The 25,689-nt window shown below is 45.9% G+C and overlaps 1 protein-coding gene across 3 annotated transcripts in view; it reads right to left on the bottom strand.

The window, feature by feature from the left end:
* The window catches only part of LOC137542241 (adenosine deaminase-like), a 47,472-nt gene that overhangs the window by 1,352 nt on the left and 20,431 nt on the right, over positions 1–25,689 (bottom strand). For 2 of the 3 annotated variants that reach the window (XM_068264006.1, XM_068264007.1), the window contains 7 exons: positions 22,886–23,029; positions 20,209–20,324; positions 16,689–16,813; positions 8,852–8,923; positions 6,306–6,407; positions 1,627–1,694; positions 521–650 (listed from right to left, as the gene is read on the bottom strand). In XM_068264006.1, the coding sequence (XP_068120107.1) occupies positions 521–650; positions 1,627–1,694; positions 6,306–6,407; positions 8,852–8,923; positions 16,689–16,813; positions 20,209–20,324; positions 22,886–23,029 (757 nt within the window). Of the gene's footprint in view, positions 1–520; positions 651–1,626; positions 1,695–6,305; positions 6,408–8,851; positions 8,924–16,688; positions 16,814–20,208; positions 20,325–22,885; positions 23,030–25,096; positions 25,188–25,689 lie in introns of those variants that run through there. The other variant, XM_068264008.1, reaches the window with a different exon arrangement.

The following is a 25,689-nucleotide window of genomic DNA, read 5'->3' on the forward strand; positions in this document are numbered from 1 at the left end:
CAGCCACACAGACTCCCATGATGATCTTTTTGAGAAAGGGTAAAGAATTCTCATGAGAAAGGGGTATCAGCTACTGATTGTGATGAAGTTTAATCCTTGGTTAAAGTGCCCCTTTAGTTTCTGCTTCGTGTTTACTTTAGACAAAATGTTCCTTAGTGCCCAAACAATCTGCTGCTTGTGTTCACCTAAATTCAGCACCCTGGAGAACCCCTACTTCTGCATTTGTCAGGCAGATAACAATGATGTAGCTCTCTTATCACTCAATTCTTACAGTGCAAAATGATAAGACATTTTCCTAATGGATACATTCAGTGGAAACCAGATGAATTGTTTTGTTGTTTGTTTTTTTACATAACCTGCATCATCGCAGAATTATTTGAATCGCATTGACTATTCATAATTATGAAGTCAATTGAAGACAAGCTGTAGTGCCTTGAATTCATAGTGCATGCTCGTATTGTACCAGAGTCATTAGAAGGCTTTGGCCCCGCCACTTGTTGGCAGAAGGGATTATACTTACTGCACGCATGAAATCCTCTTTGCTGAATCCCATATCATTTTGTGCAATCTCATAATCTCGCTCCAGAGACGCACCCAGACTAAGGGAACCATCATTGTTTATAGAGAAATTGGCTCCATCTTTCTTCAGCCTAGAAGAATATCCACAGGACATGTTTACAATATAAAGCATCAATGTTGGAACATGCCAACTTCTATAAAACACTGTTATATGTCATGGTAGATTATATCTGAAGTACAGGTTTGTGTAGAAGCAACAGTAGTCAGCCTTACCAAGATGTATACTTAAAGGGAGTGTGTAAAAACAAACAAACAGATAATTAAGGAGAGGGAAGCCTCTGGGTCCTATAGACTCTATAGAGCATTCCCGTTCCTCTCATGGTCCCCTGGTTTGGGTCCGTCACTCAAATCTCCAGCTGTGGGAGGCTTCAGAAGTCTTCGGGAGCCAGAGTGCTCATGAAGACGGGCAGTTTCGTACTGCACGTGCACGATATAGCATGCTTGCGCATGTGCAGTATGGAGCAGACCGTCTTCGGGAGCACTCAAGCTCCCGAAGACTTGCTAAGCCTCCCGCAGCGGCAGAGAGCAGTCTTCAGCCCATCGGTCGAAGACAGCTAACAGAGGGAGCCAGCACTAGAACGAGGGGACCAGGAGAGGAATGGGAAGGCTCTATGGGACCCAGAGCCTTCCCTCTCGTTAGGTAGGTATCGGGGTTTTTTTCTTATTTGGCTTCAGATTTACTTTAAAGAGGAGGTAACTAAAGGAGATTCATAACAGGGTCCACAAAGTCAATGACATACGGTAGGTCTTCCTTACACCAAACCGTCTCTATGGTTGGGTGACAGAAGGAATAGTCCCCCATGATGGGAATCTTGGGAAAGTGTGATGCTAGCTGCTAATACATTTGATGGAGAGACGCTGCACTAATATTTCCATCCCAGTTACTCAGTCGTTCTCTTAATAGCAGACAGATTATGCATTGCCAAACAAGACGGTCCTTCGGTTGCCAAGACATCATCACTATGCTACGTGGCAGTACATTGTGTAACATATCTCCTATTCCCAACAGCAAAAAGCTAGCAGACTTTATTGCCGTTTAAAACTTACTGGATGAGCGGGTGCTTCGTGAAATCTGGATCACATGCGCCAGTAATATAACTTGACCAAGGACACATCTGGAAAAAGAAAGAGCAGGTCTTACGTTAGGTATGGGTGACTTTATACTCACTTACATCACTTTTCCACAGTGGCTTGTAAAAAGCATCTTCCTGGACAGACCCTTCACATAATCATCAAAAGGTGATGAGCTAATGAAATTCCAATTATTTTCTGCACAAACATTATGGGGAGAAAGTTTCATGAAAAAATATAGAATTTTTGATTAGAGAGATTTGCATAGCAGTTTTACGAAAACATGGTGTTTCTTAGTCTCATTGGCTTGGATTCAGTTTGCAAAAATGGTAAGTAATGTTGTGAAAGTGCAATAAGCTGTTTCACAAAAATTCTCTTCACGAAAATATGCCATGTTCACAAAAAATACTGTCAAATTTCAGCAGCTAGAATAGACTTAAAAGGAACCCAAGGTGAGACACATATGGTGGCGGCCATATCTTTCTCCTTTTAAACCATACCAGTTGCTGGGCTGCCCGAGGCAATGCAAACCATGTCACACACACACCCCTTTGGGGGAAAGGGGGGGGGCTTTCAACCCCCAAGTATGCCACGGAGTCCCACATCAAGATTTTAGACTTGTGAAAACTTAAATGAATAAAAACGCAACATTATTTTGGTGTTAGGTTGCAGTGGCTGCACAGTACATGTTGGGCCAAGTTGCAGTGGGTTCTAAGTAAGTACTTTTGGGTGCTATGTTGCAGTGAGTGCTATGTCATTTTGGAACCACATTGCAGTAGGTGCAAAGTCCATTTGGGTGCCAAGTTGTGATGGGTTCTGAGTACTTTTGGGTGCTATGTTGCAGTGGGTGCTAAATACATTTCAAAGCCAATTTGCAGTAGGTGTTACGTGTATTTGAGAGCTATGTTGCAGAGGGTGCTAAATACATTTTGAGGCCTAGTTGTAGTGGGTGCTAATGCTAAGTATATTTGGGTGACACATTGTACTAAAGTACTACTGAGAGTGTGTTGCAGTGGGTGCTAAGTATTTTGCAACCAAATTACAGCTGGTGCTAAGTTCATTTGAGTGCTAAGTATATTTTGGTGACAAGTTGCAGTGGGTGTTAATCATATTTGGGTGCTATGATGCAGTGGGTGCTAAGTATATTTGGGTGCTACATTGCAGTGGGTGCTAAATACTTTTCTGGGAGCAAGTTGCAGTGGGTGCTAAGTATATTTGGGTGCCATGTTGCAGTGGATGCTATACATTTGCGTTCTATGTGGCAGTGGGTGCTACATATGTTATAGGGTACTTTGCTGCAGAGGGTGCTGTGTGCATTAGGGTATTTGCTACAGTGGGTGCTGTGTGCATTTGGGTACTTTTCTGCAGTGGTTGTTATATGCATTAGGGTACTTTGCAGCAGTGTGTGCTATGTGCATTAGGGTAATTTTCTGCATTGTGTTCAATATGCATTAGTGTACATTGCTGCAGTGGGTGCTGTGTGCATTAGGGTACATTGCTACTGTGAGTGCGGTGTGCATTAGGTTACTTTGCTGCAGTAGGTACTATGTGCATTAGGGTATTTTATGCAGTTGGTGCTATTAGCATTAAGTTACATTGCTGCATTATGTGCTGTGTACATTTTGGTACTTTGCAGCAGTGGGTGCTATGTACATTTTGGTACTTTGCAGCAGTGGGTGCTATGTACATTTTGGTACTTTGCAGCAGCGGGTGCTATGTACATTTGGGTACTTTGCAGCAGTGGGTGCTATGTACATTTGGGTACTTTGCAGCAGCGGGTGCTATGTACATTTGGGTACTTTGCAGCATTGGGTGCTATGTACATTTGGGTACTTTGCAGCATTGGGTGCTATGTACATTTGGGTAGTTTGCTGCAGTAGGTGTTATGTGGAGTGGGATGTTAAAGAGAACCCGAGGTGGGATTTACTTATGCTAGTGGGGCACAGAGGCTGGTTGTGCACACTAACACCAGCCTCTGTTGCCCCATGGTGTGCCTCCAAGTCCCCCCTGCGCACCGCTATACCCCCCCCCCCCCCCCCCCGCAGTGCTGGCGACACGCAGCGTGTCGCCAGCACAATGTTTACCTCTCGCCTGTCTGTTAGCGCTGCTCCCCCGGCTCCTCCGTATCAGCGCTACCCGCCCGCAGTCCCTTCCCTCCTGCTGATTGGAGGGAAGTGACGCATGCGGGTATCGCCGATACGGAGGAGGCGGGGGGAGCGGCGCTAACAGGCGAGAGGTAAACATTGTGCTGGCGGCACGCTGCGTGTCGCCAGCACTGCGGGGGTATAGCGGCGCGCAGTGGGGTCTTGGAGGCACACCATGGGGCAACAGAGGCTGGTGTTAGTGTGCACAACCAGCCTCTGTGCCCCACTAGCATAAGTAAATCCTACCTCGGGTTCTCTTTAAGGGACCCAGCGAGAAAGTCCATAGGGAACAGTTCTCCAATCACAGCAATGTCTGCAAATTAAAGGAGAGAAAGGGTCCGCACTTGTCAAAAGAAGCAACCTTTATTGGATGGCCGTGTCCATAAACAGCCAAGGCAACATTAGATAGCTAACATGTGTCCTTAATTAAGGACAGATAGTCCGAAACAAGTTAGCTATCTAATGTTGCCTTGGCTGTTTATGGACACATCCATCCAATAAAGGTGGCTTCTTTTGACAAGTGCGGACCCTTTCTCTCCTTTACTGTGACCTTTGGATTTGCTGGCCAGGTTGAGCACTGTCAGAGAAGTGGTGGGATGTAGCGTTGTTCACCCTGCAAAAAATGTCTTCAAATCGAAGCATTCTAATTGGCCAAATAGTGCGGGCATAATATTTTTACAGCCTATCTGAAACTTAGAAGTTCAAGAGGGTGCTGTCCATCTAATCATGTTACTGTAATTTCTCTATAGATGTTCTCGTTGGCTCACCTCAACCATAATAGTACCATGTTAAAGCGAACTGAGTTAAAGCCATGTTAAAGTGAACTAATTACTAGTTTATTATTACATGAGCCTCCAAGCAAGGGAGGTTTGTAATAGTGTGCCGTTGGGGAGAGTGGCATTACTTACCTACAGGGTCTGCTTCTGTGGCCTCTCGACTCTATGGGATCTGCCATCTTTTCCACGGACCGACTGCACTGTTCCGTATTTTCATTTCCCTGGAGTAGGCGTGTGTGCTCTCCCGCCGCAAAGCCTGCTGTGACATGTAATCCATTGATGCGAGTAGAGATGTACCACACAGTGCATGCTCTCCGTGGAGAAGAGGGCGACCTCCATATGGTTACAGGTGCTCTGTTCACTTTAAGCAGGACTGGTGCGAGTTCCAGGGTGCATCCCTGGCTGTCCCAAGAACTAGCCACCAAAGACATGTGCCCTCTGCTGACTTCCTGAACTCCTGGGCGCACCACTGCTAACATCAGTTAGAGCTGGGGTCACAGGTAAGGAGGGGGGCAGTCAGCTGCCAGGGTACAAAGATAGGGACTCCAAAAGCCAAATATAGTGTAGTATGTACTGGTAATATGGGATGAAGTCGGTAGAGTAAATACAAATATACTGACAAAGCAGGGTTACCTCAAAGACAACCACTGTAATAGCAGGTGGAGAGATTAGACCTGATCCCATTCAGGATTAAGAAGTTGCTGTAGATCAGGAAAAAGGGGATGGCACCCTTCGACCAAGGGTGGACTTAGAACATTGTAACAGGATACAGAGGTGCCATAAGAATAAACATTTCTAAAAAGTTTAAAATTACTGGAGGCAGTGGTGGTCTTACCTCCTCCAAACAGACACAAGATATGCCAACAAAGTTTAGCAGAACACATTTATTTACATACTGCAGGGGAAAATGCAACACGTTTCACAGGTATGACCCCACTTCATCAGGCAATAGGTAGGAGCAGGTACAGGGTGTACACAGTTGGTAGGAAAGGAGGAGGCAGCTCTGATTACATCCTTTGCGTACCAATGCTACTAGCGTGTGGCATTGTGTGGAATCTGCGCTGGCTAGGAACGTGGTTGAGGAGAGGGCGGAGCTGAGTAACCTGCATGCATGCATCTTCAATTGGTTCTGCCTGTCAGAGGAGGCTGGGAGCAACGTGTGAGCAGGGGGACACGAGGAGTAGCAGCTACTGATGCGCCGCCCTCAGAGCAAATGGTGCTTCAGGGAGGGGCTTGGATTGACGTTGCTCTGAGACCGCCCTGCAGTCCCACTGAACTTTCTGGTCAGTAGTGTCTGAATCACACACCTGAAATGACCATGCAGCTGTTCTTGTCAGATTTTTGACAGAAACATTTGATTTGCATGCAATGGGATGCTAGAATGTACACTCTGCAGGCCCCAGGGACAGGAAGTCAGGGACAGGAATAGCAGGCAGCTTGGCTGGGTTTCCAACTCTTGTGGAAATTTCTTTACTTTTTGTTATTTAGAGGATTTTTTATTTAAAGATGAGAACACACTCGGTGATAAAAGAAACCCATAAAGTGTTCTATCCCTCTCTGCACACACAACTGAAATATACGTCTCCTGCAGTTGGACTTTCAGCATTGTTTCCTGTGTTGCATGGTAGTGAATGAAGTGAGGAATGAGATTGGATTCTCTGGTGTGGGGACTGTTTCCTGCAAATCAGGATACATCTTTCCATAAACAGAATGTATAGGAAGGCCAACAGCATACCTCAAAGTGCATGTCCATCTTCAGCAGCCGATCGTACAGTGCTGGGTCCTCAAGGGTGTGATACCCGTGGCCAATCCGCTCAGCCTTCAGCGTGTCAATAGCCTTACAGGAAGAACAAGCAATACATCACGAAAGCATGAGTCACTGGTTGGGGAAATGTAACAGTCTTGTCACATACCATAATTAAGTAATCTATAGCAATAAAAAAAAAAAAAAAAGAAGGCTGTGGATCCTACTGAGCCTTCCCTGTCCCCACTCGGTGTTCCTGATTCCCCACTGTCCCCCAGTGAAGATATGCTGCCTCCAGGAGCCCTCAGAAGGCTGTGGGAACTCTCACCTCCCCAAGTGCTCCCTAAGAAGTGCAGCTCTGTATTGCACATGCACTCCCGACGCCTCCTGAGGGTCCCCGAAGCCGTAATAGACCAGTTGGTAGAGTAACTCTAACGATGGTGCTGGAGTGGGGGGACAGGGCTTAATAGGATTTAACCACTTAACGACCGCCTAACGCCGATAGGCGTCGGCAGGTCAAAGTGGTGTTACCAGTTCCATGTCAATTCACGGAGGGTGTCTCCGTGAACAGCCTGCGAGCCTCCGATCGCGGCTCGCAGGCTAAATGTAAACATGCTGGGAAGAAATCCCTGCTGTTTACATCATATGGCGCTGCTGCGCAGCAGCGCCATAAAGGAGATCGGCGATCCCCGGCCTCTGAAGCCTGTCAGAGGCAGCACGGGATGGATCGCTGTCCTGTGCCGCCCAGAAAGAGGAGGGGAGGGAGGGAAAGGGAGCGAGGCTGGGAATCGCTGCGGAGGGGGGCTTTGAGGAGCACACACGCAGGTAGCTGGCGGCAATCAGACCCCCCCGGCAGGACATCCCTCTAGTGGGGAAAAAAGGGGTGAAGTCTGGTCGCCTTGCCTGCAAAGTGATCTGTGCTGTGGGCTGGAGAGCCCACACAGCACAGATCACAGAAAGATAGCCCGGTCCTTAAGTGGTTAAAGTCTTTCTTCTCCTTAGGTAAGTCTTTTTCTTGCCTCGCTTCAGTTTTACTCAATTTATGTACCGTATTTTTCGGACTATAGGACGCTCCTGACCATAAGAGGCACCCAGGTTTAGAGGACAAAAACCAGGGGGAAAAATATATATACTAAACCTTGTGCACCAAAAGTGAAGGGGCATCTTGTGGATTATGCCCCCTTTGTACCTCATGCCCCTTGTACCTCTTGTATCTCCCTGTTTACTCCTCTGTCCTCCTTGTGTCCTCCTCTATGCCCCTTTGTGTCCACCTCTGTCCTCCGTTTATCCCCCGGTGAATTTTTTCCCCGCTTTTGGGGGAGAAAAAGTGAGTCTTATAGTCCAAAAAATACAGTAACTCTAAATCTGCAGCTGGAACGGCAGCAGCAGCAACTGTATTTTGGAGGCAAGTAGCAGTGTAGAAGCAGCATGTGTGTACTACGGAAGGAGGGGTAAGGGGGAGCATGTACTGTACTGTAGAGAGGGGAAGTGTGATCAGAGCAGCATGTACTGTACAATAGAGAAAGGATGAGTGAGGATCAGCATGTACTGTTCTGTGGTGAGGGGAAAGGAGAGCCGCAGTTACTATGCTGCAGGGAGGGGAGAAAGAGAGGAGTTCTGTGTACTATACTATAGAGTGGGGTGTGGAGGAGGAGCATCATGTCCTGTACTTCAGGGAAGAGGCACAGGGGCGTAGCAAACTAGCAATAGTCATAGCAGTTGCTATGGGGCCTTAAGCAGAGGGGGCCAGATGGTACTTGATGTATTTACTAATAACTTTCTTGTCCTTCCCCACCCACTGGCTTTTTCTCAGGGCTCATTGACTATATGCAGTGTACATTGCAGGAGAAAGTAAATTGCTAAATTAACTCATCCATAGGGTAGGGGCAGGTGGCATTGCTCAAAAGGGCCTACTTGAAAGTTTTGCTTTGGTACCACATAGTATTTAGCTACACCACTGGGTGGCAGTATGTATTATGTAAGGGAGGGGGTTTTGAGGAGCAGAATGTCCTGTAGTATACTATTAATAGGGCAGGGTAAAAGGATCAGTATGTCCTGTACTATGGAAATGGGAAGAGGGGGGCTGAAGAGTGTGTACTGCTCTATGGAGAGTATGGGGGGGTAGCAGCAGCATCTGCTATACTATATATTGCAGAGGAGAGAATCCATTACTCTATTATGAATAGGAGAAGGGGGGGGGGGGGGGGTTGTAAGAACCATGTACTGTACTATGGAAAGGGAAGGGGGTAGGCACAGCAGAAGTATTTTCTATGTGAACAATAAAAGTACAACAATGGCAACATTTACGTAGGGACAGCAACATAAAGGGGTAACAATAACTTAAAACGGGGCAGTACCACAAAGGCAATAGATAATTACATCTGCAATTGGTTTCTATTCAAGCCAAGCACTTGCAGTGTTTTTTTGTTTGTTTTTGCAGTGGCAGCTGGTGTTGCAGTGACTTAGCTGACAACCTGCACACTCTACGTATACAGTAACTTATATAGCATGAATTGTAACACAAGATTAGTTCTTGCCTCTTTTACAACAGAGGATGGTCCAGCCTCCCCAGCGTGGACAGTTCTGTGGATCCCGCATCGGACAGCCTCCTGCACAAACAAGAGACATGGAAATATGAAGTAGCCGCACACACACTGAAGGTGCCCACAGACACAAGACGACAGGCTGGTACGTGGCGGAAATGTCGGCATGTGTGGGGAAAATAAAAGCGTACAAGGCAGTTTGGCGCAGGGTGAGCTGAATGACGGCTCAGCCTGCTGCAGCACAAATTGTGAGGGGGGGGTCAAATACTATTTCCCCTCTGAGTCGTCGGAACTCGGAAGGAGAAGTAATTCAGGGTCTGGCAATCCAGTTCCCTGAATCATTCATGTGCGGGGCGCGAACTATAGCATTACTGCTGTAACCATGCCAAGCTTCAGCACTACGCAGCGGGTGACAAAAAGCCCTGCTTCTAAATATACTGGGCATGTAGAAATACATTGTTCACTTTTTGCCACTATGGTTGCCCCAGTACAGGGGGTATAGTTGCCCCAGTATAGCTAGTATAGTTGGGCATAGGGGGTATAGTTGCCCCAGTATAGGAAGTATAGCTGCCCCAGTATAGGGAGTATAGCTGCCCCAGTATAGGGAGTATAGCTGCCTCAGTATTGGGAGTATAGTTGCCCCCAGTATAGGTAGTATAGTTATCCCCAGTATAGATAGTATAGTTGCCGCAGTATAGGTAGTATAGTTGCCCCCAGTATAGGTAGTATAGTTGCCCCAGTATAGGTAGTATAGTTGCCCCAGTATAGGTAGTATAGTTGCCCCCAGTATAGGTAGTAAAGTTATCCCAGGTATAGATAGTATAGTTGCCCCCAGTATAGGTAGTATAGTTGCCCCAGTATAGGTAGTATAGTTGCCCCAGTATAGGGAGTATAGTTGCCCCAGTATAGGGAGTATAGTTGCCCCAGTATAGGGAGTATAGTTGCCCCAGTATAGGGAGTATAGTTGCCCCAGTATAGGGAGTATAGTTGCCCCAGTATAGGGAGTATAGCTGCCTCAGTATAGGGAGTATAGTTGCCCCAGTATAGGGGGTATAGTTGCCCCAGTATAGGGGGTATAGTTGCCCTAGTATAGGGAGTATAGCTGCCTCAGTATAGGGAGTATAGTTGCCCCAGTATAGGGAGTATAGTTGCCCTAGTATAGGGAGTATAGTTGCCCCAGTATAGGGAGTATAGTTGCCCCAGTATAGGGAGTATAGTTGCCCCCAGTATAGGTAGTATAGTTTCCCCAGTATAGGGAGTATAGCTGTCCTAGTATAGGGAGTATAGCTGCCCCAGTATAGGGAGTATAGCTGCCCCAGTATAGGGAGTATAGCTGCTCCAGTATAGGGAGTATAGCTGTCCCAGTATAGGGAGTATAGCTGCCCCAGTATAGGGAGTATAGTTGCCCCAGTATAGGTAGTATAGCTGCCCCACTATAGGGAGTATAGTTGCCCCAGTATAGGGAGTATAGTTGTCCTAGTATAGGGAGTATAGCTGTCCTAGTATAGGGAGTATAGCTGCCCCAGTATAGGGAGTATAGCTGCCCCAGTATAGGGAGTATAGCTGCCCCAGTATAGGGAGTATAGCTGCCCCAGTATAGGGAGTATAGTTGCCCCAGTATAGGTAGTATAGTTGCCCCAGTATAGGTAGTATAGTTACCCCAGTATAGATAGTATAGTTGCCCCAGTATAGGGAGTATAGTTGCCACAGTATAAGGAGTATAGTTTCCCCAGTATAGGGAGTATAGCTGCCCCAGTATAGGCAGTATAACTGTCCTAGTATAGGGAGTATAGCTGTCCCAGTATAGGTAGTAGAGTTGCCCCAGTATAGGGAGTATAGTTGTCTCAGTATAGCGAGTATAGTTGCCCCACTATAGGGAGTATAGCTGCCCCAGTTTAGGGAGTATAGCTGCCCCAGTATAGGGAGTATAGCTGTCCTAGTATAGGGAGTATAGCTGTCCTAGTATAGGGAGTATAGCTGTCCCAGTATATGGAGTATAGCTGCCCCAGTATAGGGAGTATAGCTGCCCCAGTATAGGGAGTATAGTTTCCCCAGTATAGGGGGTATAGCTGCCTAGTATAGGGAGTATAGCTGTCCTAGTATAGGTAGTATAGCTGTCCTAGTATAGGGAGTATAGCTGCCCCAGTATAGGGAGTATAGATGCCCCAGTATAGGGAGAATAGTTTCCCCAGTATAGGGAGTATAGCTGCCTAGTATAGGGAGTATAGCTGTCCCAGTATAGGGAGTATAGCTGCTCCAGTATAGGGAGTATAGCTGTCCCAGTATAGGGAGTATAGTTTCCCCAGTATAGGGAGTATAGCTGTCCTAGTATAGGGAGTATAGCTGTCCTAGTATAGGGAGTATAGCTGTCCTAGTATAGGGAGTATAGCTGCCTCAGTATAGGGAGTATAGCTGTCCCAGTATAGGGAGTATAGCTGCTCCAGTATAGGGAGTATAGCTGCTCCAGTATAGGGAGTATAGCTGCTCCAGTATAGGGAGTATAGCTGCTCCAGTATAGGGAGTATAGTTGCCCCCAGTATGGGGAGTATAGTTGCCCCCAGTATGGGTGTATAGCTGTCCTAGTATAGGGAGTATAGCTGTCCTAGTATAGGGAGTATAGCTGCCCCAGTATAGGGAGTATAGCTGCTCCAGTATAGGGAGCATAGCTGCCCAGTATAGGGAGTATAGCTGCCCCAGTATAGGGAGCATAGCTGCCCAGTATAGGGAGTATAGCTGCTCCAGTATAGGGAGTATAGCTGCCCCAGTATAGGGAGTATAGCTGCCCCAGTATAGGGAGCATAGCTGCCCAGTATAGGGAGTATAGCTGCTCCAGTATAGGGAGCATAGCTGCCCAGTATAGGGAGTATAGCTGCTCCAGTATAGGGAGCATAGCTGCCCAGTATAGGGAGTATAGCTGCTCCAGTATAGGGAGCATAGCTGCCCAGTATAGGGAGTATAGCTGCTCCAGTATAGGGAGTATAGCTGCCCCAGTATAGGGAGTATAGCTGCCCCAGTATAGGGAGCATAGCTGCCCAGTATAGGGAGTATAGCTGCTCCAGTATAGGGAGCATAGCTGCCCAGTATAGGGAGTATAGCTGCTCCAGTATAGGGAGCATAGCTGCCCAGTATAGGGAGTATAGCTGCTCCAGTATAGGGAGTATAGCTGTCCCAGTATAGGGAGTATAGCTGCCCAGTATAGGGAGTATAGCTGCTCCAGTATAGGGAGCATAGCTGCCCAGTATAGGGAGTATAGCTGCTCCAGTATAGGGAGTATAGCTGCTCCAGTATAGGGAGTATAGCTGCTCCAGTATAGGGAGTATAGTTGCCCCCAGTATAGGGAGTATAGCTGCTCCAGTATAGGGAGTATAGTTGCTCCAGTATAGGGAGTATAGCTGCTCCAGTATAGGGAGCATAGCTGCCCAGTATAGGGAGTATAGCTGCTCCAGTATAGGGAGTATAGCTGCTCCAGTATAGGGAGTATAGCTGCTCCAGTATAGGGAGTATAGTTGCCCCCAGTATAGGGAGTATAGCTGCTCCAGTATAGGGAGTATAGTTGCTCCAGTATAGGGAGTATAGCTGCTCCAGTATAGGGAGTATAGCTGCAATTGTGCATGAAACGGCCGTAAGGCACCTGTGCCCAGCACCCACCACTCCACTCTTTTAGACCTGGTACGTTTGCATTATTTAATGCTTCCATGATGACTTGAAATGCCTGTATTATTATGCAAGTATACTGCATGCTGAAGCATCTATGTACATTACTCTGGATTAAAAAGTTTATTAGCAGTACCGATCTCCTCCTCCTTCTCTCCAATCATGTCATTAACTGTCCCTCAGAGGGGCTCACAATCTAATCCCTACCATAGTCGTATGCCCATCATTGTTTAGGGGCAATTTTGGTAGAAGCCAATTAACTTGTCTGTATGTATTCTGGATGTGGGAGGAAACTGTTGTGCCTGGAGGAAAGCCACCCAGACACAGGGAGAACATGCAAACTCCATGCAGATAGTGCCTGGGCTGGGCAGGGACCCGGCACTGCAAGGCGAGAGTGCTATTCACTAAGCCACCGTGCTTATTAGGGATAAGTCACTAATAAACTTTATAATATTAGATAACGCTTTGGCCCATATGCAATAAACTTTTTCTCCTGAGGTTTCAGTGGTGCCCAACCTTTTTTTGCCCGAGGGCCGCACTTCATATTAACCTCCCTGGCGGTAAGCCCGACACAGTGTCGGGCTAGCCGCGGCAGAGGATCACATGACCCCGGGAGGATTTTTTAAAAATAAAAATGGTTTTACTTGGTTGGGCTAGCACTTGGCTAGCTAACCATGTCCCCCAAGTCCCTCCGGTCCCCTCCGATCGCCCCCGATCACCTCCGGTATACATACCTCCCAGGGATCCAGCGATGGCGCAGCCTCCCAATCAACACCCAGCTTTGCTATGGGGAGGATCGGAACTGCGTATGACGTCATGACGTTGATGACGTCATGTCCGATCATCGCCATAGCGACGAGTGAAGCCAATTGGGAAGCTGCGGCTCTCGCGGGATCGCGGACGGGTGAGTGTTGCTGGCGACAATCGGGGGGGTCAGACTGGTGCCAGGATACCTCCGCGGGCCACAAACGTTGGATTTGCGGGCCGCAAATGGCCTGCGGGCCTTAGGTTGGGCACAGCTGTCCCAGGTGATATTTTCACACCTTGGGACATATACAATTCACTTTTCACCTGCATTTTTTCCTAGGTGGTATATTCACAACTTTTTCCATTCAACAGCGACTGCTCACAGGTGCTCAAGGCGGATATCATTCTGGTTCCCCCAGGTAAGTGGGAGACTCCATCTCTTCCCCGCACCTCAGATTATTCTAATTGCTTTGGATAGTGTTTGCAGCTGGCTCCTTGCAAGTCCTTCTGCTCCATACTCACCCCTTTACCACCACTATCACTATCCTTATATCTGATAGTTCACCCACAGGTAGCTTGCTTAGAACCACTTCTTTCAGTTACCGTCTGCTCCCATCTCACTGGCCACTTTATACTGTCATATATCCTTATGCACATCATGTACGCCTTTTTTATCAGTACTCAGTATTTGTCATTTCTTTTGAAGCTCTTCTAGCTATTTATGCAAATTATGTTACATTAACCTCCCCAGGGCCGCCTCACGCCAATGGGCATGGCCACGGCGGCAGCCCCAGGACCGCCTAACGCCGATTGGCGTCAAGTCCTGGGGCTGCATTTTGCAGGAGTTTGCGCGCACTGTGCGCGCGCATCTCCTACTCGGGGGGAGTCTCAACAGCCGCTCGGGAGACTGTTAGACGGTGAAACCGCCATCTTTACTGTTAGTACAGCTGTAGTGCTATAGCTTTTATGCGCCATATTGTACTGATGGTGTAGTAAGCCATCTTGTGTGAATCTTTTCATTCAGATCTGTATATTGGTTCATTTGAGTCGGGTGGACTTCGTTAATACTTGTTTATCAGGAAACTAACACAGATGGGTCTATGAGTCATATGTTACTTAAAAAGCACCATTATAGGGAGTGCTTGCATATACAGAAAGTACTAATCTGACCCATCATTTAAGACTCTTCATTTATGAACTAATGGCCTCTTAGTGTATGAAGTTAGGGGACATTAGGATATTGTTTAAGCTATATTGCATGACTATGACTCTATTAATGGGTCGTAAATCTAGTACTTGTATTCCAGTGTGAATATCTAATTGTGTAGATGGGCGGATGGACATATGAAAGGGGGCCATAAATCTATCAGAAGTATGCTGACCGAAATATGGCCTAATTGGTGGGATTCCAGCTATTATCACTTGTTCAGAGAGTTGCTGATCGCCAAAAAGGGTTTTTTTCTATCATACTCCATAGGCTAACATGGAGTTCCATGTTGGTCTATGGGATGAAGTGCTATAAAACTCAGCTGCTATTTCCAGACCATCAGAATTCTCTCAACTCATAGCTGGGCTGGCCACCTAGTTAAGACTGACTGCGCTTCCCGTCTGAGGAACTTCTAAACTATCGTGAGGGAAGAGTTGCTCTCTAGGACAGATAGAAGTTACTGCAACCTTGAGCGGGACACCTAGGAAATACAAGGTGATGTGATGTGTTTATAATTCTGATACTTATGTTATGCTGTTATTCTCTGTCTTCTTTCCAATAACTTGGTATTGTATATCATATTCAATAAACTTGTTAACCTTGTTACTTGTCTCTGATTTTGGAGGAATCTGAAAGAACCTGCAAGTGCTACATTTGTAAGTGGTGTCACTTTTTCTGTAGCAATACAACAGCGCTGCGATCAGCAGCAGCGCTGTACTGGGGACAACCCCTGGGGGGAAAAGAAAGTGATCGGCTCTCGTAGGCAGAAGCCTATGACAGCCAATCGCCGTGATTGGCCGGTTGGGGGGGAGGGAGGGGATTGGAAAATAAATAAATTAAAAAAATAGTCAAGGAAAAAAAACCAAACATAAATATTTATTAAAAAAATAAATAAATAAACAACTGGGGTGCGATCAGACCCCACCAACAGAGAGCTCTGTTGGTGGGGGGAAAAGGGGGGGGTAATCACTTGTGTTCTGTGTCGTGTGGCCCTGCAGCTTGGCCTTAAAGCTGCAGTGGCCATTTTAGTAAAAATGTGCCTGGTCTTTAGGGGGGTTCACCACTGTGGTCCTCAAGTGGTTAAGAAACACCTTAAGGTTTTTGCTTATAAAATTATATAGGTTTTTCCTTTTTTTTAATTAATTTATACATGTTTTGATCCTATTGATGCAAGATGTGATACTGCTCACATTCCGAATATTTGTACTGTTTGGCCTGGTGCACACCAAAAACCGCTAGCAGATCCGCAAAATGCTAGCAGATTTTGAAACGCTTTTTCTTATTTTTCTGTAGCGTTTCAGCTAGCATTTTGCGGTTTTGTGAAGCGTTTTTGGTGTAGTAGATTTCATGTATTGTTACAGTAAAGCTGTTACTGAACAGCTACTGTAACAAAAAACGCCTGGCAAACCGCTCTGAAGTGCCGTTTTTCAGAGCGGTTTGCGTTTTTCCTATACTTAACATTGAGGCAGAAACGCATCCGCAATCCAAAATCTGCAGCAGCCCGGGAGTATGCGTTTCTGCAAAACGCCTCCCGCTCTGGTGTGCACCAGCCCATTGAAATACATTACCCTAGCGGATCCGCACCCGCAAGCGGATCGCAAACCGCAGCAGAACTGCTCTGGTGTGCACTAGGCCTTTATCTTGTTTCTTATATGTCTCTTATGGTTTTATACATATTTGATTGGTATTAGTTCCAGAGTGCTTGTCATTGAATTTTCTTTTAAGGCACTTGAAGTTGACCTGTTGAAGCGGTCCTCCACCGCGAAACGTGTTGTCTGATGTGCACTGTAAAAAACATTTGTATTTATCGAAAACACCGTCTTCTTGAATGTGACACCCCTAAGGTAAGAGAGACTTACCATTTGTTATAGAGAGTTACTATATCTTGGGCGCCTCCTACACACATCCCCTAGTATCTCCTAGGAGAAAACTCAGGAGAAAAGTGAACTGCATATGGGCCATTGTCAATAAAATGCATTTTAAACCAACTGTAAGCAAGAATATACTCAAAATACATTTGATTGCAAAGTGATAAAAATATATTTTAAAGAGGAGATAAAAAAATGATCTCCTAAGAGAAAAGTCAGGAGAAAAAAAATAAATGGATATGGCCCTCGGTGTTGTTTTTCTCTGTTTTATTTGCATTTGTACGTGGCAATTTATGTGTATTACTTGGCTTGGTTCTATTTGTTTGCTTGCAATGAGTGCATCAAGAGAACACACCTCATAGGCTCTTAGATGTCCAGGAAAAGTCTCGCTCTTCAGTCCTTCATCTCCTGCCAGGTCAATCGCCACAACTGTATCATTGTGGTATTTTTTACATAGTTCAGCAATCTCAGGGGACCACTCTGTTAGAAAACATGAATAGTAAGGTTTCTGTTGTCACTAGTGAATTTTTGGCCTCCAGTGCTGTGTCATGTATGTTGGTAAAACATACAACCTAAACTTTTTTCCAAACTGTTTATTACCTGTCTAGTTATCCTACTTCTACTACTATTGTCTCAAATTAATGTTATATGTGTGAAAATCACAAGTAGCCCGAATTCAAAGTACAGCAGTATGTGGAGATGCAATTGGATCAATGTGTCATATCATTAAAGCATTAAAGAGACTCTGTAACAAAATGTTGAGCCTTCTATCCTATAAGTTCTATTTCCTGTTCTAATGTGGTCTTACTGCAGCCTTTCCTAGTTGCACAGTGGCTGTATTATCTCTGTTATATGATCTAATCTTCTCTCCTTTATCGGCTCTGTCGGGCTCAGGCACTCAGGCTGGAATGTGCTGTGTTGCTTGTGATTGGATAGAAGCTATACACACCCTCTCCAGGCCCCCTGCACACTCTGTATGACTCACACACTGAGCTACTCTCAGCCTATCACTTGCGTTGTCTTTTGTTTGTAAACACTGCATAAAAATGGCAATTACAAGCCAGGATTGCAGCAGGGAGTGGCAGAAACAGCACAGAGGGTGGGCGGAGAACAAAATGAATAGAATGGTATGATTTTTATTGTAAGAATTTTAGAGTACAGATTTTCTTTAAGGTAATTTAAAAAGCTCTTCAGTTAGGAAAAGCATCTCCTTTCTGCTTGCAGTCACTGAATCCTGCACAGAAAAGCTCTGTTCTGTTTATTCCCAGTCTGCAATTACCGTAGTGATCAAATAATAATCCAGGTAGCTGCTGCAGAGGGACAATTTTGTAAGCCTTGCAAACAATGTGGGGTTCTTGTTGTGCAGATGAGGTGGAGCTGGCAGTGTGTGAATGTGTAGAGAGGAAGAATGGGTAATTGGGGTATGTGTCGTGTAGAAGAGTTGGATCTGATAGCGAGGGTGTGTGTAGACTATAAGGAGGGGTAAATGGAGTTCCTGCTGTGAAGAGGTATTGTAGATGACCGTATGAGTGTGTGTATGCTGTAATGCTGGGAATACACAATTGTTTTTTTTGGGCAGATAGATAATTACCTACAGATCCAATCTGATTTTGATCGTTTTTCCGATTGATTTTCTCATAGAAGTGAATAGAAGTTGATTGTAAAAATGATCAGTGAAGCTGGAGGAGCCGAACGCGGAGTGAAGCTGGAGGAGCCAAACGCGGAGAAGTGACCGCGGAGACCGGGGGACTTGCGCCGGCCGGAGCAGGTAATGTATTGCGCTAGCGTCGGTCGTCAGGCATTCGAACGCCGCTATCGACGCACTCCCCACCCGCCGGCGATCAAGCAAAATCTTCGGCACAGACGGATCGACGGGATTTGTCGGGAACGATCGATTTCGGACAGAAATCGATCGTTCTGTCAGCGTGTGCGCGACGATTTCACAGCCGATTCGATCACAGTGATCGAATCGGCTGTATATCGGCGGGAAAATCGGTAAGTGTATGGGCACCTTAAATACAACAATTGGTGCAGATAGGGAGAGAGTATGTGTAAACAATGAGGCTGGCTAAATTGGATTCGGGTGTCCCCATGAGCTGGAGGTTACAGTATTCAAGCTTTTATAATCGTCTCTAGGATAAATATATTCTGACCTGGCTTTCATGCATATACAGTCAGATCCATAAATATTGGGACATCAACACAATTCTAACATTTTTGGCTCTATACACAACCACAATGGATAAGAAATGAAACAAACTCGACGTGCTTTAACTGCAGACTGTCAGCTTTAATTTAAGGGCGTTTACATCCAAATCAGGTGAACGGTGTAGGAATTACAACAGTTTGCATATGTGCCTCCCATTTATTAAGGGACCAAAAGTAATGGGACAGAATAATAATCATAAATCAAACTTTCACTTTTTAATACTTGATTGCAAATCCTTTGCAGTTAATTACAGCCTGAAGTCTGGAACGCATAGACATCAGCAGACGCTGGGTTTCATTCCTGGTGATGCTCTGCCAGGCCTCTACTGCAACTGTCCTCAGTTGCTGCTTGTTCTTGGGGACATTTTCCCTTCAGTTTTGTCTTCAGCAAGTGAAATGCAAGCTCAATCGGATTCAGGTCAGGTGATTGACTTGGCCATTGCATAATATTTCACTTCTTTCCTTTCAATAACTCTTTGGTTGCTTTTGCAGTATGCTTTGGGTCATTGTTCTGCACAGTGAAGTGACTTCCAATGAGTTCTGAAGCATTTGGCTGAATATGAGCAGATAAAATTGCCTGAAACACTTGTGAATTCATAATGCTGCTTTTGTCAGCAGCCACATCATCAATAAATACAAGAGAACCAGTTCCATTGGCATGCCCATGTGGCACCATGCCACTACCTCCACCACCATGCTTCACTGGTGAGGTGGTATGCTTAGGATCATGAGCAGTTCCTTTCCTTCTCCATACTATTCTCTTCCCATCACTCTAGTACAAGTTGATTTTGGCCTCATATGTTCATAGGATGTTATTCCAGAACTGTGAAGGCTTTTTTAGATGTCGTTTAGCAAACTCTAATCTGGCCTTCCTGTTTTTGAGGCTCACCAATGGTTTACATCTTGTGGTGAACCCTCTGTATTCACTCTGGGGAAGTCTTCTCTTGATTGTTGACTTTGACACATATACACCTACCTCCTGTAGAGTGTTCTTGATCTGACCAACTGTTGTGAAGGGTGTTTTCTTCACCAGGGAAAAAATGATTTGGTTATCCGCCATAGTTGTTTTCTGTAGTCTTCTGGGTCTTTTGGTGTTGGTGAGCTCACCGGTGCGTTCCTTCTTTTTAAGAATGTTCCTAACAGTTGTTTTGGCCACGCCTAATGTTTTTGCTATCTCTCTGATGGGTTTTTTTTCTTTTTCTGTTAGCCTAATGATGGTTTGCTTCACTGATAGTGACAGCTCCTCGGATCTCATCTTGAGAGTTGACAGCAACAGATTCCAAATGCAAATAGCACACTTGAAATTAACTCTGGACCTTTTATCTGCTCATTGTAATTGTGATAACGAGGGAATAACACACACCTGGTCATGGAACAGCTGAGATGCCAGTAGTCCCATTACTTTTGGTCCCTTAACAAGTGGGAGGGACATATGCAAACTGTTTTAATTCCTACAACGTTCACCTGAGTTGGATGTAAATACCCTCAAATTAAAGCTGATAGCCTGCATTTAAAGCACTTCATGTTCGCTTCATTTCTAATCCATTGTGGCTGCGTATAGGGCCAAAATTTTAGAATTGTGTCGATATCACAATATTTATGGACTTTAGGTACAGTGACTATAAGGTGGAGGATCATACTGAGGTAGACATCCTGGGTGTTCTTACCTGGCATGTGTCTCAGACAGCACAAGATTGACTTCACCTTAATGTTGAAATCTCTTTCACCTTCTTTTAGCCCCTGGTTGACGAGTACAACGACCTCTTCTGGAGTAAGGTCTCCTCTAAGATAAGAATTCCGATACCAGGATTTAGTGCCATGACTAAGAGCCATTAACCATCACATAAAATGTGTTCCACATTGATCCTTGTGTTGCTTTGTGTTGAACTGGTATCCATAAATGAGATAGTAGGCGAACTTCAAGTGTTTTTTGGCCTACCATCTGCAAACTAAGTATTTTGTTTATAGCCCATAGATGTGGATCATGTCTGCAGTAAACTGGCATTGGTTTAGATAACAAGCTTCGGTTTGAGGTTTGGTCATATCACTGTAGACTGAGTTTTTCCTTTTTTTTTTTTTTTTTACCACTGGATGATGTTGCCATATTTATGGCAACATACTCTACTCATACTCCACACACATCAAAATAATTCATCCCATTGTATTGGGCTTTTGGTTAAAGAGACTCTGAAGCCAGGCTAAATTCCCTTTTTTAACTTGTATTTATGTTCATAACTATAACCCAAGCCAAATCGCCGATATCCCCCGGCAAAACGAGGGGTTAATACCCCCCAAATCCCCCCTGCAAAATCTACGACTTTCTTGGTCGTGGATTTTGCTGCTCATGGAGGCAGAGCTTATGGCTGCAACTCTGCCTCCATGCGCGTCAATCCCCGCATGGATCTCCGCCTCTCCCCCGCCCCTCTCTATGAAGGCAGATTGAGAGGGGCGGGGAGAGGCGGCGATCAGCCGGGATTGACGTGCTTAGAGGCAGAGCTACAGCCATTAGCTCTGCCTCATTCAGGAAGCGCTCCCCGGACTGAACAGAGGGGATTTGGGGGGTTATTAACCCCTCGTTTTGCTGCAGGATAGCGGCGATTTAGCTTAGGTTATAGTGATGAACATAAATACCAGTTAAAAAAGGGAATTTAGCCTGGCTTCAGTGTCTCTTTAAGAGCAGATGATTTTTTGGTAGTACTCATACCCATTCTTTCAGCAGATGGTCAGCAGAATTCCAGCTGTTAAAGCGGTATTGTCACCATAAAAATCAAATTTCAACAGCAACTGGTCTGAGTGTATTAAGTGATAAAGATTCTAATCCTGCATGCAAAACTTTTTTCTGCTGTTATGGTTTGGAGTTATTACATACTTTAGGAGCACTGGCCCTAGTGCCAAACAGTGCCAAAAAGTTGAATGCTGGGAGTTCTTTTGAATGCTGGGAGTTCTTTTTATCTATAATATATTCCTCCTCTTCCATTTATTTCCCTGCCTAGCTGATCACTTGTGTTTACAAGCCAGGCTGAGGTGACTCAGTGATTGGATGTGTAAATAAAAAAGACTCTGGGAGGAGGGCAGCTAATAAATACACAATGAGCAAGAGAAAGGGGGGGGGGGGGGGACAAGAGTCAGGGAGGATATGATGTCAGCATTAGCTTGGCAAAATGGCCACTGCCTAGAATAGGATTTTCTGCGTTTTTACTTTGTAAAATTCACAGGAATCATTACGTGGATAGCACAATACATCTGTTATGTAAGTAGAAGTAGTATTTATCTACTTATATATGTGTTTTTTATTTCTAGGTTAGCATGGGTGTCGCTTGTTCTTTAACCTCCCTGGCGGTATGAATCGTGCGGCTGCGCTGCCGCGGGAGGGTTTTCCCCCCTTTTTTTTTTAGCATGTAGCTAGCCTAGCGCTAGCTACATGCTTCCCCCCTCCCCGCGGCATCCGCCCGTCCCCTCCGATCGCTGCCGGCACCGCTTGCCCATGAGGAAATCCCGTTCTGAACGGGATTTCCTTGAGGGCTTCCCCCGTCGCCATGGCGACGAATGGAGTGACGTCATCGACGTCGTGACGTCACAGGGAATCCCGATCCACCCCATAGCGCAGCCTGGCGCCGATTGGCCAGGCTGCGCAAGAGGTATGCGGGGGGGGCCCATGTATCGTGGCGGGTAGCGGCGCATCGGCGGCGGCGATCGCAACAAGCAGCTAGCAAAGTGCTAGCTGCGTGTTTGAAAAAAAAAATGATGCAAATCGGCCCAGCAGGGCCTGAGCGGCACCCTCCGGCGGCTTACCCCGTGTCCAGCACGGGGTTACCGCTAAGGAGGTTAAAGGTACCATGTCTACGAGGATCTCGGTTTGGATATAAAGCAGATAAGGACTACATTGGAGAGCGGGAAATGCCTGCATCTGTATCTATACAACCTCTTCGTTATCATGTGACAAATATCCAGCCAGTTATTCATGATAAGTCACTTAGTGCTTGTTTGGCCACATGGGGCTCGATTCGCAAAAGGGTACTAACTCAGCACGCCTAAAAGTTTTGAGCGTGCTAACTAGGATGCTAAGCAGTTAGCACGCCCCAAAGCTTTTATTGATCGCGCGCAAATTTTAATGTCACTCCGGGTGCGCCTAACACATCGCACCGGGTGCCCCTAAAACGTTGCACTGGGTGCGCCTGAAACGTCACACCATGCGACATATTGGGCACATAACTTTGTGCGCAAAACTTTGCGCATCCTAAAGGGCTTTAGGCGTGCTAAGGGGCTTTTAGGAGTGCTAACTAAGTTAGCACCCTTTTGTGATTCAAGCCCACGTTAGCAATTCAGATATAGGCCAGAGCTTACCTTTCTTGGTTCCACTGAATGGGATCCACTTTGCAGTTGGCGAAAAGATGAGGGTTGTACCTGACCTCCACATACACCACTCCTTCCTTAGCTTTCGTCTCTACAAATTCATAGGCAATTCTTTTCACCGCCTCACGGTCACCACTAGACAGGATACAAAGGTGCTTTATTTTTTTATCAAACACTTTGCTGTAATAGCATAGCAAATGCAGTACCATTATAAGTACTATAGGGCAAGGCTTCCTAACCCTATACTCAAGTACCAACTACAAAGCATGTTTTGTGGAAATCCACAGAGGTAGCTAATCAGCTCTGCTGAGACACTAATTGCTTCACCTGAGAATATTTGTGGTTTTCTGCAAAACCTGCACCATTGGTGGTACATGAGGACAGGGTTGGGAAGCCCTGCCGTGGGGTGATGTCCTTTGTACAAAGGGATAGGCTCTTTGATTCATACGCCTAGCATAAACCTTTCCCTTTCTGAGGTACAATGCCATGCTAATTCTCTAATAAATATACTGTAGATGTAAAAAGATGTACAGTAGTTGCTATGCGCAGAGGCTAGATTTCTGGAAAGGCCACAAAGGCTGTAAATGGGAAGCAGCACATGGAAGTAGAAAGCTGATGCCCAATGGAGCTGTTCATGAAAGAAGGCGGCTGCAATGAATGGATGATACACATAGAAGAGGGAGCTGCACATGTAAGGGGAGGGGCTTTACTGCACATGAAAGGGGAGCCACAACATACTTGAAGACATAACAACAAAAGTTGTTTAAGTGATACCTTCAATGACTAACTGTACAAGATGTATTTGCAAGCTTTCGAAACTTTAAAGAGAAACTCCGACCAAGAATTTAACTTTATCCCAATCAGTAGCTGATACCCCCTTTTACATGAGAAATAAAATGATTTTCACAAACAGACCATCAGGGGGCGCTGTATGACTGATTTTGTGCTGAAACCCCTCCCACAAGAGCCTCTGGTACCGTACGGTACTCTGGGCAAACTGCCACAATGTAACAATGTTCACAGACAGGAAATGGCTGTTTATAGCTGTCTGCAACAGCCAAAACAGCTAGGAGCAGCTATATAACCTGCCCACAGTAAAAATGTCACCATGTAATACATGTCAGAATGTGAATCTGGGAGAGGAAAGATTTTACAATGAGCAAACACTGACTAAATCATTTATACATAATTATGGTAAAAATAAAGCGCTTTTTTTTATTATATTATTTTCACTGGAGTTCCTCTTTAAGTTTTTTCTTCAGGCATGTTTCAGATTAGAGTTGTCCCGAACAGTTCAGCCGCGAACTTTATGGCGAGTTTGACCCGCCCCTATACTACATCATTGGGCTAAACTTTGACCCTCTACATCAGTCAGCAGACACATGACAGCCAATCAGGCTGCACTCCCTCCTGGAGCCCCCCCCCCTATATAAGGCAGCTGCGTCGGCCTTTATCTCACTCGCTGTTGCTGCAGTAATGAGAGAAGGGAGAGCGTTGCTGCAAGATTAGGGAAAGCTTAGTTAGGCTCTTGAAAAGCACCACAAAAAGTTAGGCTCTTGAAAAGCACCACAAAAAGAGCTCTTTTCAGAGCTAATGTTCTTGTGAAGTTTTCTTTTTTTTGTGTGCCACTGACACTGCATTATACAGCCCTGTGTGTCGCAGCTGGCCCTTGCTAATTGCTGTACTGTGCAAGGCCCAGCACATTCAGTGCACACCTTTTCACTGCACCCGTGTGTGACAGCTGCACATTTGTAATACCAGTCCGACCGTGCATACCTGTTCATGTTCACTGCACCTGCGTGACAGCACACAGTGTTATATAATACCAGTCACTGCATAACTGTTCACTGACTGCACCTGTGTGTGACAGTTGCACATTTGTAATATCAGTCCAACAATGCATACTTGTTCATGTTCACTGCACCTGCATGACAGCACGCAGTGTTATATACCAGCAGTCACTGCATAACTGTTCACTGTACCTGTGTGTGTGTGTCAGCTGCACATTTGTAATACCAGTCCATGCATACCTGTTTACTGCACCTGCGTGACAGCGCGCAGTTTTTATATTACCAGTCACTGCATACCTCATACCTGTTCACTGCACCTGTGCGACTGCACATTGTTATACCAGCAGTCACTGAATACCTTTCAATGCATCTGTCACTGCACATTTTATTATACCTGGTAGGCCGTGCATACCTTTCACTTGAATGGATTGCAGACTTGCCCTCCATAACAGACTCTCATTAAAGGCAAGTGGTTTCATCTCTGGCACACAGCGTTAGGTCAAGGGTCCATCTGACCACAGATGCCTAGTCTGCAAAGCACGGTCAGGGCAGGTACATTACTTATACAGCACATTTGGGTCCTTCCTTGGATGTGTGCAGAGGCGGATCTGGAGGCGTGCACATGGGGCTCCTGCTTTAGGCGCCCTTGTCACTCACCTCCCAGGGGGCGCATAAATAAGAGAATCCCCTCTCTCCCTCCCAGCCAGGTCTGATCACCTCCTGGCCCCTTCCCATGGCGGTGTTTTAGCTGGCCGCCAGGGCCATACAGCAGAAGGAGACACTTGTCGCGTCCCATTCACCTCTCTACAGCTTATGTCGCCCAGGCAACGTAGACACTGCTCATATCCCCCTCCTGATTGGCTGTGTGGAGCCCTGCTGCTGCCGCTGGGGCTGATGGGGGATGGAACATAGAGGAGAACAAGAGTCTGTGTAGCTGCAGCCGAGTGACACAGACAGGCAGGAGATGAGCCGTGGGGAAGCTGATAACCATGTGTGTGAAGTTAC

This window comes from Hyperolius riggenbachi, chromosome 12 (assembly GCF_040937935.1).
Source record: "Hyperolius riggenbachi isolate aHypRig1 chromosome 12, aHypRig1.pri, whole genome shotgun sequence".
Lineage (NCBI taxonomy): Eukaryota > Metazoa > Chordata > Amphibia > Anura > Hyperoliidae > Hyperolius > Hyperolius riggenbachi.